Source organism: Epinephelus fuscoguttatus, linkage group LG12 (assembly GCF_011397635.1).
Source record: "Epinephelus fuscoguttatus linkage group LG12, E.fuscoguttatus.final_Chr_v1".
Lineage (NCBI taxonomy): Eukaryota > Metazoa > Chordata > Actinopteri > Perciformes > Serranidae > Epinephelus > Epinephelus fuscoguttatus.
The window spans coordinates 17,978,031-17,993,695 of record NC_064763.1 but is presented as its reverse complement, the minus strand read 5'-3'; the positions used below and the strand labels follow the sequence as shown (position 1 = coordinate 17,993,695).

General features: G+C 40.6%; 2 protein-coding genes across 2 annotated transcripts; one reads left to right on the top strand and one right to left on the bottom strand.

Annotated features, from left to right (window-relative positions):
* The first annotated feature begins 1,484 nt into the window (after positions 1 to 1,484).
* Positions 1,485 to 4,303, top strand: atp5l (ATP synthase, H+ transporting, mitochondrial F0 complex, subunit g). The gene is made up of 3 exons (XM_049591997.1): positions 1,485 to 1,642; positions 2,075 to 2,235; positions 4,093 to 4,303. Exons 1-3 carry the CDS (start codon positions 1,591 to 1,593, stop codon positions 4,189 to 4,191), a joined length of 312 nt encoding a protein of 103 aa, XP_049447954.1. The 5' UTR covers positions 1,485 to 1,590; the 3' UTR covers positions 4,192 to 4,303.
* Positions 4,304 to 6,217: 1,914 nt separating this feature from the next.
* Positions 6,218 to 14,662, bottom strand: ftr82 (finTRIM family, member 82). The gene is made up of 7 exons (XM_049591437.1): positions 13,892 to 14,662; positions 12,191 to 12,286; positions 11,840 to 12,073; positions 9,668 to 9,827; positions 9,519 to 9,575; positions 9,225 to 9,293; positions 6,218 to 7,516 (listed from the first exon to the last, which is right to left on the bottom strand). The coding sequence occupies exons 1-7, from the start codon at positions 14,480 to 14,482 to the stop codon at positions 6,996 to 6,998; spliced, it is 1,728 nt and encodes a 575-aa protein (XP_049447394.1). The 5' UTR covers positions 14,483 to 14,662; the 3' UTR covers positions 6,218 to 6,995.
* Positions 14,663 to 15,665: the final 1,003 nt, after the last annotated feature.

Sequence of the window (15,665 nt, the reverse complement as noted above, 5' to 3'; positions counted from 1 at the left end):
CATGAAGCAAGCTATTTAAAATTAAAAAGAAGAAGGGAAGAAACCAAAAAGTAATAGAAGGTCAGAAAGCAATCCATTTTCCCTTCTTCTTTCTTGTTGTTTTTGATCATAACAATTAGAGTGAGAGCTGAATATTGAGCAGTCCATGGATATGAGTAACGACATGGGACCACTTATTACGTATGATGCAGTTTGTAGTAAGATTCCATTTAACATTCTGTTTGAATATGGGTTGATATAATTCAAAGGGTTATGCTGCAAATGACTGTATGTTGGTGTAAGGTGTTTTAAAGTATTGATCCATGCCCCCCCCCCCCCCCCCCCTTTTTTTTGAGAATGTAATTGAGAGCAATATAGTAGTGATGAAAAAAATCTTAAATCTCACTTGTGTTTCTAGACATTCACCAACCATCTGCCATGTTGATCTCCAAAAGATTACATCAACTAATGCATAACAAACACATAAAAGGGCCACATGAAAATTAATGACAGCATGACAAGATACATGTTGACTGTTCATCACATTCAAAATGTCCCAATACAGTCACTTGCATTGGTGAAAAGTGTTAAGCTAATGTCTTAAACCATTAAGTATCTTTGGCAGATGTTCCCATTAATTTTAAATGGTGATACAGACAAATAGATTACCTTGGTGACTTGATGTGCATGTGAATTTATCCAGATTAATTTGGCTGTTTATTCTGTGCTGTACTTTATCTATGCCTCCGGAAATTAAAATGCTCAAAATGACTTCCCCCTCCACCGTGACCATAAAATACCTGAATAATGTCACCTGTTACCAGTATTACCTTATATTCCATACACACACACACTGCCACCTAGTGGTCAAAAATAGTGTAGTCTGTAAACACAATACACAAACAGATACATGCAAAATATGAACACACAGGTAAAATGGCTCCTAAAATACAAGTTTCCAGACTAATGTAAGAATGATGATGTGCCATAAGTATTTTAGCAGAATGTATGTAACTTTAACCCAAGATTTTTATGTAACTGATCTTACCGTATATTAAAGCCATGAAAAAGCTGTTTGGTATTGGCAGAGGAGATCTGGCAACTTTTTCATGGGTGCAACCCACATACTCAGCTCTGCTGCTCATCCCACAAATGGATGTTCCTTACAAATGTGGCACCATTTAAAAGGGAAATGACCAGGCTTTTTTTCAACGGTATAAGATGTATTGCCAAGAAGCAATGTTGCAACAAAGAAATAATCCACCAAACACAAATTTCCTTACTTTCTGTGCTTAGTTTATTTTGTATTAAAATCTCGATCTGATAAGCAACTAACTACTATCACACAAATGTAGTGGAGTAGAAGTATACATTTGCATAAAATTGAAGTACTCAAGTAAAGTATAAGTATCTCAAAATTACACTACAGTACTTGTACTTAGTGACTTTTCAACTTGACATTTATGAGGCAAACCCATAAACAATATAAATAGAAACCGCAGCTGTTTCTGTTCAGGCAGTTCTGTGGTCAGCTGCAGCTAGGGGTCCTTCACCTGGAGGTGACATTCAGTCGGCTAGCGGGGGGCAGTTAGCATCGACAAACGCTTCAACATGGCACAGGCAGTGCAAAAACTGGTTGCTAAAGTACCTTCACTAGTCGGCGGTAAGTTAATTTAATGTTTTAGCAAACATAATATTTATTTACAATGTGGGATTAAATTGTATGTTGTATAATCTTTATTGACAAGACGTTGCTAGGTCGTTGCTGTCAACTGCACCGAGACCTAGCTGGCTAACAAAGCTAGCTAACAGTACATTCTGTTCATTCAATCGATGAATGAAGTGAGTGTAATGCTAGCTAGCTAATGCTACACGGTGCAGAACATACTATGTTGAGGTTTCATCTTGCTATTTTTTTGTCTTCCTAAATATTATTTAGCTTGCTAGCTTGCATGTTTACACTCTATTAGCACAAGTCATGTAGCTAAGTGGCTAAAGCTACCAACCGGCATGCGAGGAGCTGTGCAACTGAAAGCTAACTTTTGCCGCAGCATAGGAAACCAGACTCCTAATTGCATTATTTCTTCTCTCGTAGCCGCTGTCACCGCATCAAAACCTCGGCTACAGACCTTCTGGTATTATGCCCGTGTTGAGCTTGTCCCCCCTTCCCCTGCTGACATCCCCAAGGCCATCCAGGGGGCCGCTAACGTCCTCAAGGCTGTCCAGTCAGGACGTCTCGGTCAACTCACAGTGAGGGTGAGTGTTATTGACAGACAGGCCCTGTTGTGTTTGTGTTATTAAAATATATGACATGCTATATCATCAGCCCAATACAAATGTGTTAAGTTAAATCACCGCTTTGTACAGTATGTGCCATGCTACTTTTAGACCTGCTTCTCAGGACTTGTCTCCTCGATTCATTGACAGGTTGTTGTAACTAAGTGAACGTTCAAAATAACAAGATGTGGACACTTTCTAATATCCTGGTAGAGTAGGAAACGCCTTGAATACAAATACCCACCACACACGAGAACACTCAGAAAAGACTGAAATCTGACACTCTCTCATGTTTGAAGATAATTTGTCAAACTTTTTTTTAATACTTTAAATTTTTCAATGAAAGAAAGGACACACTAAACAATGCAGTGTTTAAAAATGTATGCAAATACACTTTCACAATAGTAACGTCTTGAGAGCAAGGCAAAGCAACATAAATGAGCAATTGAGGTAAACACCAGTCACACTCATGTAGCCAGGCAGATCAGAGTCCCTATGGTTGCAGGATAATGCGACACTGTGCCACGAAGGATCCCCAAATTGTCTCAGATCTATTCCGTGTATTGGATTTGTACAGGCACAGTCTTTCACTTTGTGTTATAGACAACATTTTCCTGAGCCAATGTGCACGTTGTGGTCGGGCTGAATGTGTCTATAGGCTTTTGAGAGCCACTTAAAAATTGCAGTCCAAATGTTGTATAATGTCAGACAAAACCAGAAAAGATGTGCGAGTAAGCCTACAGCAGGGCGGCACTTTGGGAGACACCGAAGGATTAATTTTGATTTTGAGTAATGCAGTCTAAGCATCACCTTGTGCTAGATTAACCTCTGATGATACAAATGGGAGGACACATTAAAGAGACAATCTTCACTGCACAACTCCACTTGTTCATGACAAGACTCGCTCATGTTCTTGCGCCTCCCCTCTGTTTATATTTTCTTCCCAGTTTGCTGCTCTGTTTGGTGCTGGAGAGAGTGCAGCTACTGGTTGTTGACAGTGGTCACCATGAGCTTCCTATGATTTTTATCTCGAAATTAGAAATTTGACTGCAACAGTGAAATTGCTTGAAAAGTTGTTTGGTGTAAGGCCGGCATAAGTCTCCAAAATTGTGATAGATGCCCACTTATTCCTCGCAGGATCTAGCTATGCACATTATTAATTTTTTTGCCTAAGTTGTAAAATTCTAGTGCTGCCACTTCGATACAACCAAGCACTAAAAAATAACACATAATTGTATTTTTTTTCTCCCAGCATTAATGTCTTAGTCACCCATAGACCTCTCTTTGTAGTGTAATTCGTTTACAGTGAGGTTTATGAATTGGAGTGGAGGCCGAAATCTCAGCGATACAGCTCAGAAAAATCCGGGCAAATCAACTACAATTGTCTACATAGGGAGCTGGCTTATACTTACCTATAAAATGAGTTCACTTAAAGTTTCTGACATTTTTTTGCTTTGAATAATTATATTTAAACAAAAAATAAAACACAAAACAAAATGTGTCATGATATATTATGGGTTTTGTAGAGTAGTGCTTGAGGAGATATTGTGTAATCAGAATAATGGAGTCTCATTGATCAGTGTCAGTGAAACAGGATATTTTAAATAATCCTGTTGTCAAAAGTAAGTCATAGAACATGTCTTACGGTTCTGATGGTACTGTGGAAGCAGGTGTTTTATGTTACAGAAAATATTTGGGCAACAAAAGTATTTAGAAGTCTTAAATCTAACTTGCCTCAAGCTGTAGAAACCCTGAAGATTGTCATCTGTGTCCAACATCACAATATACTTGATTGTTCCAGAAACAAATCTAACTAAATGTTTTGTTTCCTCACAGGATGCTGCGAGGAATGGACTGGTGGCCACTGAAGTGTTGATGTGGTTCTACATTGGAGAGTGCATCGGCAAAGGAGGCATCGTTGGCTATGATGTCTAAAATACGGACTGTCATGCTTTTTTTTTCTCTTCTTCTTCTTTTGAGCGTTATATGCTCAACCTCCTGCAAGAATCCTGGGAACCAATAAACAGATATCTATTGTTACAAGTGACAGTTTTGTCCTCTGACTCCTTGCTCTGTGTAGAATATGCATGTGTTTAAAAAATGTGAGTGTACAGTTAAAGGTAATATGAATAAAAGTCTGAAGGACACTTTTTTCCCAGTATATTTAATTTTTTTGGTATGGTTTATACACAGTGGAATAGACGTTTTTCACAGAGGACATTTTGACATGCCACTGTGGGAAAAACTCAGGTGTAAGTGAGAAAATAAATTTATGATGGCTGAATTTCTGCCTCAGTCTCAGGGGCTTAGTATTGTCAGTTTCCTACTGGTTAAAACAGGGGTGTCAAACATATGGTCCACGAGCCAGAACCGGCCCACCAAAGGGTCCAATCTGGGGTCTGATGGACTTTACACACCTAATATTTACTCACATGCAAAGGCTGAGTTACTTCCATGGGAAATTAGGGTATAATTAGCGATAAAAAGATTTTACATAAATCTTCTGACCTACTGGTTAGACCCCCTAAAAGTGCCTGTCCCCCCAAAAAAACCTGCAGTTCACCGTACATAAGACTGTTGACTTAAACCAAAAATAAGGGCACCCAGTTGCCCTAAAATGTTTTTCATTTTAACCTTTTGAAACCTGAGCAAACTGGTTTGATATCTTTTAAAAACATGGGGAAAAGGCGCAACGAAAAGAAATGAACCAAAAAAATTGTAAAAAGAGAAAGTTAAAAATATAGAGGACAGTCAAAAACAAACAAACATGGAAATAACCCAGAAAGAGTGCCTAAAAATTATAATAATTCTGTAACATAATTTTAAAACAAAAATATAAACTTTAAATGTAGTTTCTCCCTAAGTTGCTCATTGCCTTTCCCCGTTTCTGAAAGAAATCACACCCGTTTGCTCAAGGTTTAAAGGTTTAAAAACTTGCAAAAGGTATCTGAAAGCAAGTAAAGTGGTGTCACTCCTGGTTTCAAAGTGTTAAACCAATAATTTCTAAAGGCAGTCATGCAAACACTGTATGTCCTCCAATCTAATTTCTGCTGGGAAAACCAGACGTACTAAAGAAAATAAATACTTGCACATGTCTTTACCATGTTTGTGCTTCCAAAGCAATCTAGGGTTTTACACCCTAAGATAAATATACATAATGAGCTGGTTTTGGACATACAGTATATCAATAAGCTGTTGTTTGGACAAGATCTACAGTACAATACATATGTGGTAATGCAGCGTATTGCTGTCCCAGAGTTATTGTCTTATTTTATGACACCTGAATTGTTTTTAGAGATACTGTTAAAACAGAAGTGTTGCTGTTATTTTGGCAGCTTGACTATGAATTGACTCATGTGCACTGGACCCAAAAGTGACAGAAATGATTATATATTTATTGTGGTTCAGTTCCTGTAACCAACCAACAGAGGGAGCAGTCAGTAATGTCAATGTTGGAGTAGTGTTGCAACTGTAACTTGTGTTAGCGCAGATTGTTTCAGGTGATTTTGGAGGGGACAAGTCCCGAGAAGCAGGTGATCCACAGGGATTTTCCAAACACATGCAAGTAGCAACGTAGCAGATGCATAAATTGATGGATATAAGGCACAAATTGGTGCATGACAATTGTGTTTGACACTCAAGATTTACCCCAAGCCCCCTATACATATGTACCCCCCTTCAATGTTGAAAGAAAACCTACGCCCTTGCTTGTAATTATAAACTGAATGATTCACATCCCAGATTAAAAGTTCAAGTTATATCTCTGTTGATACTAGTAAGTTTGAAATTTGTCAGACCTTGCCTTTGTTAAAGGACAAACAAGAATTGTAGCTATCTTCTCATTTAAATCCCAGACCTATTATTTCTAATCCAAAAAGACTTTTAAATTAGTAATATAGATGTAACACCATTCTTTATGTTTTTTTAAATGTAGAAATAGAAAATCTCAAAACCACAGAAATCCATTCATTCAGCTCTTTATTTAGAACTATCGAATAATTTTATTACAAAACAAGTCTTTTCTTGATATCAATTATACTCTGGTTTTCCATTATATAAGTAAACATACATCCAATTAAATAAGGGTTAGTTCAAGTGAAAAAAAAAAAAATGCAGACTTTCAGCAACTGATGCGACAACTATCAGATAATATCAGAACATGACAATGAAATATGTTGTTGAAAATGTGTTGAAACCAAAATAATACCTGTTAATGCACCAAAATGAATGTTACTGTATTACTCAGATGATCATAAGGTTGCGATATGTTTTAAATGAATTATGCAGTCATAAAAATCCTCATGAGAAAATGTACACCAGGTTATCTCGGGGTACATTTATTATAGTTACACATACAACATATAACATTTACAGGTCTGGCTCAGTGAGACGTTTATAACATACTGACATGTCATAATATTACCCAGCAGTTATGATCAGATGCTAAAAGGGATAACACTTCATACTGTACTTGTGTGATGTACTACTTGTGTTTTAATAATGTTTTCGTAAGCTATCATGAAAACGTGATTTGACAGCAAAATGCAAAACGTAATACGTGATGTGTAGCGTTAAAAAAAAAATGTATGAACACACTGAGGAGGAACATTTTTCTTGAAATATAACTTCAGTAATGTGGTTTGGTACAGTTTTGCAAAAATATATATTCCAAAAGCACTGCTGTATATTATGAGAAACACGTGGAGGATATTTTAAAACGACAGCTCGGATATCAGTGGTTACTTCACATTGCAGATCTTGACTGAGGTTCCAACTCCAAAGCCTGGATACAGAGGCTCAACAAACGTGGTTTCGAACCTATGCAGGAGGGTCATGGTGTTGCCTATGCTGTAAAACGCCAGGACACCCGCAGTGTGGTCCAGGTACACGCCTATTCTGGGGGAGTGGGGGCCGCTGACGGCTTTGTCCACCCGGTTGTGCCAGGCAGAGTAACCGTTGTCAGAGCAGAGCAGACTCCAGGATTTGTCGTTGTAGCCCAGCAGACACAGCGAGCCTTTGCCCTTCCTGCTGATGCTCCTGTAGGCCACTCCGATGGAGAACTCCCCGCTCCACTCGATCTCCCAGTAGAAGCGGCCTCCTGACAGGGCCTCCCGGCACAGCACCTGGGCGAAGCTGTCAAAGCGCTCTGGGTTGTCTCCGTAGGGCTGCAGCTCCCTGGTGCGGATGACTTTTCTGCTGTTGTCAGAGACGTACAGCTCCTTGTAGGCCGTGCTAGGGTCCATCTTCAGCTGGCAGAAGTCTGCAGGAGAAGAATCAATACAGTTTATAGTCTTCATTTGGTAAATGAATTAAAGTCCTGCCCAAAGCAATGACTCCCCACAACACCTCACCTCTGACTAACAGATAACTCTCTTTATAACTTTTGTCTCAACAAATCTTCCCTCTGTTCTGCCCCTTCAGTAACATTGCACATAGTGTGTTTGAACATCTTTACACTCCAACTCTTTGCATAAGAAAACAAAACCCTTCAACAAATTTGCACACTTGCAAACACTTGTCTAGTGTATGATGTATGTTATCCTCAGTGTCGGGAAAGCTACTTTGAAAACGTAGCTTTGCAGCTTTTGTTTCCATCAGTCAGACACCTGCATTCAGAAACTAGAGTCCAGGTGGATTTGTTGCACCACGGTAACTCCAAATATAGCAGGCAACAAATTCAATACTTATCAGTACTTATGACTAACTGTTAACAAAGGAGATTCAATTACAGTGGGGAAGCACTGTAAAAAAAACAAAAAAAAAACAAAAAAAAAAAACCCTGTATATTCCTCTTTTATGGCCCAAAATTATTTATAGTATCAACTGTTAACTACACAAGAAAAACACACACACACACACAAAAAAAAAACTACACAAGAAATGGCCAAAATTATCTACTGTAAAACTAGTCCTAACTTTTAACAGCCCGTGCTATTATTTGCTTATATCACTGAAATCAACAGGCCTATTCTTGTGACAGGCTTCTATATGGGCCAGGCCTTTGAGTCCTTGGCTACTTGTAGTCAACTCGTTAAATCACTGTACGAATGTAGCTGAATGGCCAGCAAGCTAATAAACTACTAGTTTAATTACATGTAGTTCACTACTCCCCAACACTGGATGTAAATGCATCGTGCTAACCGAGCTAGCAGCTAGCGTTAGGGTTATCTCTACACTCACTGGTTCCAAAAACCCCAGATGGCAATGGCAAAAATGCCAAACTCGAGGCTTCCACACCAGAGTCCACAAACCAATGGTGGCTACGTCAACCAACCTCTGTTTTACATGGTGAATTCGCATATCTTTACACCTTGTTGCATTTAAAAAAACTTTATCAATGATGTTATCCTATGTTTGTGTTTTTTCTCGGTCATTTTGGCCTCTCAAAAGTATATTTGTGTCTAACTGAGGTAAATTTGTGTCTCTTTGAGGTAATTTTGTCACTTACTGGGGTAATTGTCTGTCGTTTTCTGTCGCCCTATCATCATTTTGTGTCTTCTTGTGGTTGTTTTGTGTCTGTTTCTAGCAGTTTAGGTCTTTGCAACATAATCTTATGTCTTTATGGGTCTCTGATTTGTGTCCCTTTGATGTAATGTTATGCCTTTTTGTCGTTCTGTATCCCTTTGTAGTCATTTTGTGTTTCCTTGTGGTTGTTATGTGTCTTTTTATGTTGTCTGGGTCTCTTTGAGGTAATTTAGTCTCTTACTGAGGCAATTTTGTGTCTCTTTGAGGTAACTTTGTGTCTTTTTTAGTTGTTTTATGTCATTATATTGAAATTGTGTGTCTCCTTGTGTTTGTTTTGTGTCTGTCTGTATTAGTTTAGGTCTCTGTGAGGTAATTTTGTAACTCATTTCGGTAAATTTTGCATCTTATTGAGGTCAATCTATCTATCTATCTATCTATCTATCTATCTATCTATCTATCTAGTAAGTTGAATTTTTATATTTCAGGCAAACAACGTAACTTACATTTCACAAAATCTGCTCTGCTCTTTGGCTCTGGAGGAGGAGAAGGGGTGTTGTCCACCACTTCTTTGCCTGCACATGAAGAAGCACAGTGTTAGGTCAACGTGATCTGCACACACCCACTCACACACACACATACCTTTAATTCTTTTGTCAATGTGTTTTTTCTGCAGTGTTATTAACTAAACACTCTCATGCAATCCCTTTGTGGGATTGCCTCTGACAATTTACAGTGACTACATCATCAACCTCAATAATAATTAACCTCCGGCAGACTTATATCACTACAGAACTCACCTCTGCTCCTCCTGTCCAATGTTCGGCTCTCTGTAGTGTACACTGGGACCTCGCTCACTGAAAGACAGAACATTCATATTTAGCAAACTGGGTTTTTGTGTGTGTTTACTGCCCGTCATGTAGAAGTGTTTTTGCTGATAAGGTCACACCTGACTTGGAGATCCTCAGCAGCTCCTCTCTGCCAAACTCCTCCAGGCGATCCTTGATCTCAGCCACAGCTTTCCTGACAGCCCCGAAGGAGAAGTCAGGGTTCACGGTCACTCTGGGTATGAAGCCATCATCAGTGGGGGTGCAGAGGTAGTTGAAGTTCTGACGGGAAGAGAAAAACAGGTGTCATGACGAGGACAAATAGACATCAATGTGAGCTATCTGAGCAACACATAGAGTTTAACCAATTGTACTTAAACACATGAAACATGGTTTTTAAAGTGTTTAAAACACATCACTTCAAAACTCAATTCACAGTGAGAGGGACATCCAAAGATGGGGACATTTTTTGTCAATCAAAATTTCCATTCATAATAAGTGCTGCTATTAACGCTTCAACTGCTTGTTTCAGAACGCCCAAATTAATACAAAGGACTGTCGTTACACTGCCAATGTAGTCATGTACAACCTGTGTAAGGAGGCTGTCCTATTAAAAACCACACCCATTGTGAACTACTACTATTAAAGTAGTAGTTCAACTACAAATTTTTGGCAGCTCAGCTAGATTCGTATCTGCATAATAATTCAAATAGTTAAACTACTTTTTGCCATTTTTAGTGTGGTTAACTTCTGAAACTACAAAAGAGTACAAAAGAGGTCATTCCAGGCACTCCACCAATCCTCCGTGAGGAAGGAAATATTCAAAGGCCTTTATTGTAGCTGCTAAATCATTAAAAGAGCCAATATATTGTGACCACTCTCAGTCTTCCTCTGGGCCTTAAGAGCAGACAACAAGGGCGCGGCCTCACCCATATGGTCACAGCAACCAATGGGAGGCAATCACATAAACCAAATAATAACATGACAGCTAAAACAAATTGAAAGGGTAGAGAAAACAGAGACAAATCACTGAAAACATGTGAAGTCTTTATCCTTTTTGAGATCAGGATACTTTAAAGCTTCCCTTTAGTTGAGTATCTGTATCTGCCCCCCGCCAACCAAAGGGTAAATGTGTTTAACGCCCTCGATGTGTAATAAGGAATCATTAGCATTATGAAATTCACTGGTGTCTAGTCATGGGGTAGTCGCAATTTTTGGCTCTAACGGCATCCCTCAGGCATCTTTTAGTGCAGCCTGTGTATAAAAAGCCTTCAACACATGAACAAGACAGATGGCATATAACAAAAAGTACTACTGCTGTTCATGAAATCACTGTGTTTATAAGTTCTGTCTGTATTAACATCAGCGAAATATTTAAATCGGTAAATTTGTACAGGGCCCATGGAAGGGTCATGGAGGGAAATAATCAAAAGCTAAAAAAAAAAAAAAAAAAAAAAAAGATGTATTATATAATTTAACATCACAAGTCATTTGAACTACTTTTTCTGAGCAGCTTTAATTAAACAAACTAGATTTCTCATTAGGTTAGCTTTGCCTTAGTTTAAAAGTTCTGTTGGAGTTAGCCAGCTAGCACAGCCTACCGATCCTCCGTCTCACTCCCCACTTCTACGACACTACTTCCCCAAGAGAGGAGTGGACAGCAGCTTGGACCTCAGCCACTGGAGCAACTCAAACTCAGCGAGTATAAACCCCAGCACTGGGGTTCATAGCGGACTTGTGGCTGGTGGTAATGGGTCTAATCTATGTAAGGGCAGCAACAGAAAAACATGCTGATCGGGCGGGGACTTACGGCAGTTGAGAGAGAGCGCTCTGTCTTGCTCTGGCTGAATTTGGGCTGCTAAAGGGCACTAAGTGAAACTGTCTGTGCTGGGCTACTGCTACAAAATGTATGCAACACAAACAACGTGTGTGGACTCTGTTGTGGTGGGTGCCGGTTGTGTTCACATTAGGGGACTCCATTACTTTGCAAATGTTTGCCACTGCTGCACATCTTTTGAATTTTTCCAATTCCCTTACATAGAATCAGACCACAGGCAGCTAAAGGCAACCAACAAAGTCTCAGTTTCTAAGTTACGTTACAACCTGATCACCTATTAACAACGATTAAATGCAGAACCTTAAACTTCTTCTAGTGTAAAGTAACTGGTCGCTTGCAAACTATGCTTTCAAAGTAGCTTCCCCAACACTGCTCGTATGTGCTCATTACTTCGGGTTTTAGCCCCCCTCACTTTGTGTATTTCTGTTTCAACAGTTGCTCTCCAGCTGTACATTACCTGCAAAAAGTGGATGTGGTCCTCAGTGCTGTAGAGCTGCTTGAGGCCGGTCTCCTTTTTCTTCAGTTCATCGATCTCTTGTTCAAGTCTCTCGATCAAAGCCTCGGCCTGGTTGAAAGCGGCCTTCTCATTGATACCGATCAGCTTGGTGACCTCTGACCTCATCCTCTCAATGGAGCGGATCATGTCCTCAAACATCTTCTGGCTTTCCACCATGGCTCTCTGGGCCGAGTTCTGCACAGAGAACTCAGAGGTGTCAGTGTTTTACAAAAGATGCAGCTCTGGTGAAATGCAACGTCTTTTTTTTTTCCATGCATGAAATTAAAAATACAAAATCTTAATAATCTTTACCTTCAGTGAATCCACAGCAGTCTTTAGTTCCTCCAGCTCCTTCACCCTCTCCTGGCATTTTTGTCTAATCTCAGCTTGGGAGATTCCCAAGAGTTTCTGCAAGATAAAAGCACACAACACGCCCATCTATTCCACTGTTTTGTTAAGCATGAGTTCCCATGCTGGCTGGCCTCCTTTAATTTATTATGCAGTGTTAAGAATAATAAAAGTTGCATTAAATTAGATTTTTAAGCTGTAGTCGAATGTCATGCTGTTTTTTTGTGTGACAAATAAAGCCCCATATTTGTTGGTTCAGTAAAAACATTCTTTCTCATCAAGGAATATCTGGGGAGGCCCTTCGGCATGTCTAATAAACCCCTGCTCAAAGAATCTTCTTAATACGGCCAGCTTTTATCTCAGAGGGAGAGGGGGGGAAAAATCTGTAGTGGAATTCTGGCCATGTTAGGAATGTGAATCTACCGCTGCCTGACTTTTAAAGAGATGTTTCAAGGTGCACACAGCACTGACACGCCGAATAGAGGGCTTCTAATTCAGCTTTTACTCAAGCCCACCAACCCATTCTTCAAGATAAGCTTGAGGAATGTGGGGAATCTAGGAAAGGGGGGAGTGAACATGAGAGGGGGAGGGGAGAGAGCGGGAGATGGAGTGAGATGTGTGAGACTCAGGTTGTAAATCTTTAGATGAGAGAAACCAGATTCCCCGTGTTGTAAAGAAAACTGTAGGATGAATTATGACTTCATCTTGCCCTAAAAATCCTGGCTGCCATAAAAACACTCCTGAATTACTTGCGCATAAACACTAGAATTGCTCTGATTTATACAACAGTATCTGATGACACTCTTATCTCCTGAACATCCTTTTACCGACAATGTGATCTGTGAGTCATTTGAATGTGGTTACGACATCCTGATAGGTGGATCATGAGGTGCTGAAGGCCTTGACTCCCTGGCATTCCAGTATCATTACAGCCCCACTCCCACAGGTGGGAACCAGCGCAGCGAAAGGAAGTTTCTGTGTATCTATCCCACAGCTGGAACACCACATTCTGTGAAAAGCAGCTTTCAGAGGCTCTAAGACACTCCCCCCTGCCTTCATACAGCTAATCAGAGAGCTGGATTTTGTTTTGGCGGTGAAGGCCTGCCAGTTTAGCTGATAGTGTTGGTGAAATGGGTCAAAGTACAGGCGCCAGTCGTAGCGCAGGGGCAGGAGTTGGGAAAAACAGCCTGTTTGTTATAACTCAAAATACTCCAGTGACTGTATAATCTAATGTATCAAGTATTTGCCTGTTTTTAGAGGTTTATCAGTCTGTAAAACATATTACAGTTGAAGTAAGAGAGATTCTAAGGCGGTCAAAACTTAACATATGACAAGATCAACGTGTTTCTGCATCTTGCCTTCCTTGGGGTCATCCTGATCTTACAATCTTTGTATTACAATAACGTTATTCTAAAAGTGTTGCTGGAGTTTTGACCTCTTTGCCTCCTCCATGCACCTTGGAAGTAGGTGAAGTTGTGCCGGAAACCCCCACCCCGCCTCGACAGCTTGTGGTTTCTCTCACGTACTGAATATCTTCCTGACATGAAATCTTTACCTCTCTGAGAAGATGATTTAAAGATTTGTACTATAATTATACTGCTCATGTGGCTTTGAGTGTTTAATCTATTAAAAGGATCCTTGAAAAGAGACAGGAGGATTTCTTACCTGTTTCTCACCCCTCTCTGCCTCAGCAGAGACGATGTCATGGCCCTTGTGTTCACTGACTGTGCAGATAGCACAGATACACATCTGGTCTGTTCGACAGAAGAGCTCCAGGGACTTCTGGTGCTGCGGGCAGATCTTCCTGTCCAGGTTTCCCAGCACCTCCACCAGCTTATGCCTTTTGAAGGTGGCTGATTCGTAGTGTGGCTTCAGGTGCTTCTCGCAGTAGGACGCCAGACAGTTAAGACAGGACTTTACAGCCTTTAATTTCTTCCCAGAGCAGAAATCACAGGCTACGTCGCTTGGTCCGGCATAGATGTTCCCCTGGGATGTGTTGAGGTTGAGGTTCAGGCCACTCTTCTTGATCTTCTCAGCCACCATGCTGAGAGTGGCGTTGGGCCGCAGCACTGGCCTCTGGGTGAACGTGATCTTGCACTGGGGACAAATGTAAATCCCTGTGTAGTCAGCCTCGTTCCAGTAGCCGCTGATGCAGTCCATGCAGAAACTGTGGCCACAGGGGATCGCCACAGGGTCCCTCAGTAGGTTCACACACAGGGAGCAGCTGAAATAATCTGGTGAACTGTGATCAGCCATTGTGATGGGCTCAAAACACAGTCAGACCTGCGAAAACACACACAGCCAGGAGTAGATAGAGTCCGTCGAGTGTGCCTGGGAGCCCGCCCTCAAGAGTGTGGTACAGCCTGCCAGAGACAGGACCTACTTGTATTTCTGAATTCCAGAGGTTATTGATTGAAAGCAGACAAGGCCCTCCCCCTGTGCTGTGAGTATATCGAGCCCTGCCCAGTTCAGATAAGCAGGTTGAACAAGCAGGGAGGGAGAGAGAGGGAGGGCGGGTAGACAGGAGAGGAGAGGAGAGGAGAGGAGAGGAGAGAGAGCATAGAGTAAAAGACAGAGAATGAATGAAAAGTAAAAAGCACACCAAGTGACAACGAGTGCACCAGAAAAAAAGCTTCCATTTTCCTGACAGTTTCCTTTATTCTCGATTTTCTCATGTGGCTCATCTGCGGGTGAGTTGTGCGCACACTTCTCGGCAGCTGTGTTTCCACCTATTGTTGTCAGACAGAATCGCCATTGTCTTAAACCGGTTATAGTCCGACAAACATAAAGGCAGCCTAAAGTACTGGAGGAATTTCTGGGACCACCCAATAAACAAACAGAGACACTCTGAACTCAGGCTGTTTCAAAGTAATTTCAAACATTGGGGATGTTTATCACCCAAAAAATTTGTTAAAAGCTTAACTTGCTGCAGGCGGTGTGTCTAAGAGCTGCCAGGGTTCAGAGTTGGAGTATTTACACTGTGTCCAGTCAGACCAGTCTGGGTACTTCTACGAGTCAGATTGTAACTGTGTAGAGAGAGAAAATATTGAGACACCAAACGGAAACGCACACACAGAACATTCCTGTCACATCCAGGTGTATTGTTGCAATGCATGTTTTGCATATTTGTGTGCACTCCTCATGACAAGTTATGTCACATTTTTTCACTCTTACAAGTGCAGCACGGGGAAAAACTTCAGAGGGGACCCTGGCTCACCCTGCAAAATAAAGTGTCTGCTGACATCATAGCCTCGTATTAGCATTTCAATGAAGTCTAGTCGACTGGTTTCGACTTATACTGATGACCCAGTACTTTTCTGCAAGTCTTTTGGTCTTTTAGAGTCCCTGCCATGACAGGCATCTTGCTTAAAATACAAATCATGCAGTTCATTTTGCATTTCCTGCCTGATGCAAAATCATGTAGCAGAAAAAAGGTAAT

Excerpts from the sequence above, each read along its gene's own strand:
- atp5l (XM_049591997.1), top strand. The coding sequence starts at position 1,591 with ATGGCACAGGCAGTGCAAAAACTGGTTGCTAAAGTACCTTCACTAGTC. Across the intron at positions 1,643-2,074 it reads AGTACCTTCACTAGTCGGCG|CCGCTGTCACCGCATCAAAA; the intron begins GTAAGTTAATTT and ends CTTCTCTCGTAG. Across the intron at positions 2,236-4,092 it reads TCGGTCAACTCACAGTGAGG|GATGCTGCGAGGAATGGACT; the intron begins GTGAGTGTTATT and ends GTTTCCTCACAG.
- ftr82 (XM_049591437.1), bottom strand. The coding sequence starts at position 14,482 with ATGGCTGATCACAGTTCACCAGATTATTTCAGCTGCTCCCTGTGTGTG. Across the intron at positions 12,074-12,190 it reads CTGCTGTGGATTCACTGAAG|AACTCGGCCCAGAGAGCCAT; the intron begins GTAAAGATTATT and ends TTCTCTGTGCAG. Across the intron at positions 9,828-11,839 it reads ACCACATCCACTTTTTGCAG|AACTTCAACTACCTCTGCAC; the intron begins GTAATGTACAGC and ends TCTTCCCGTCAG.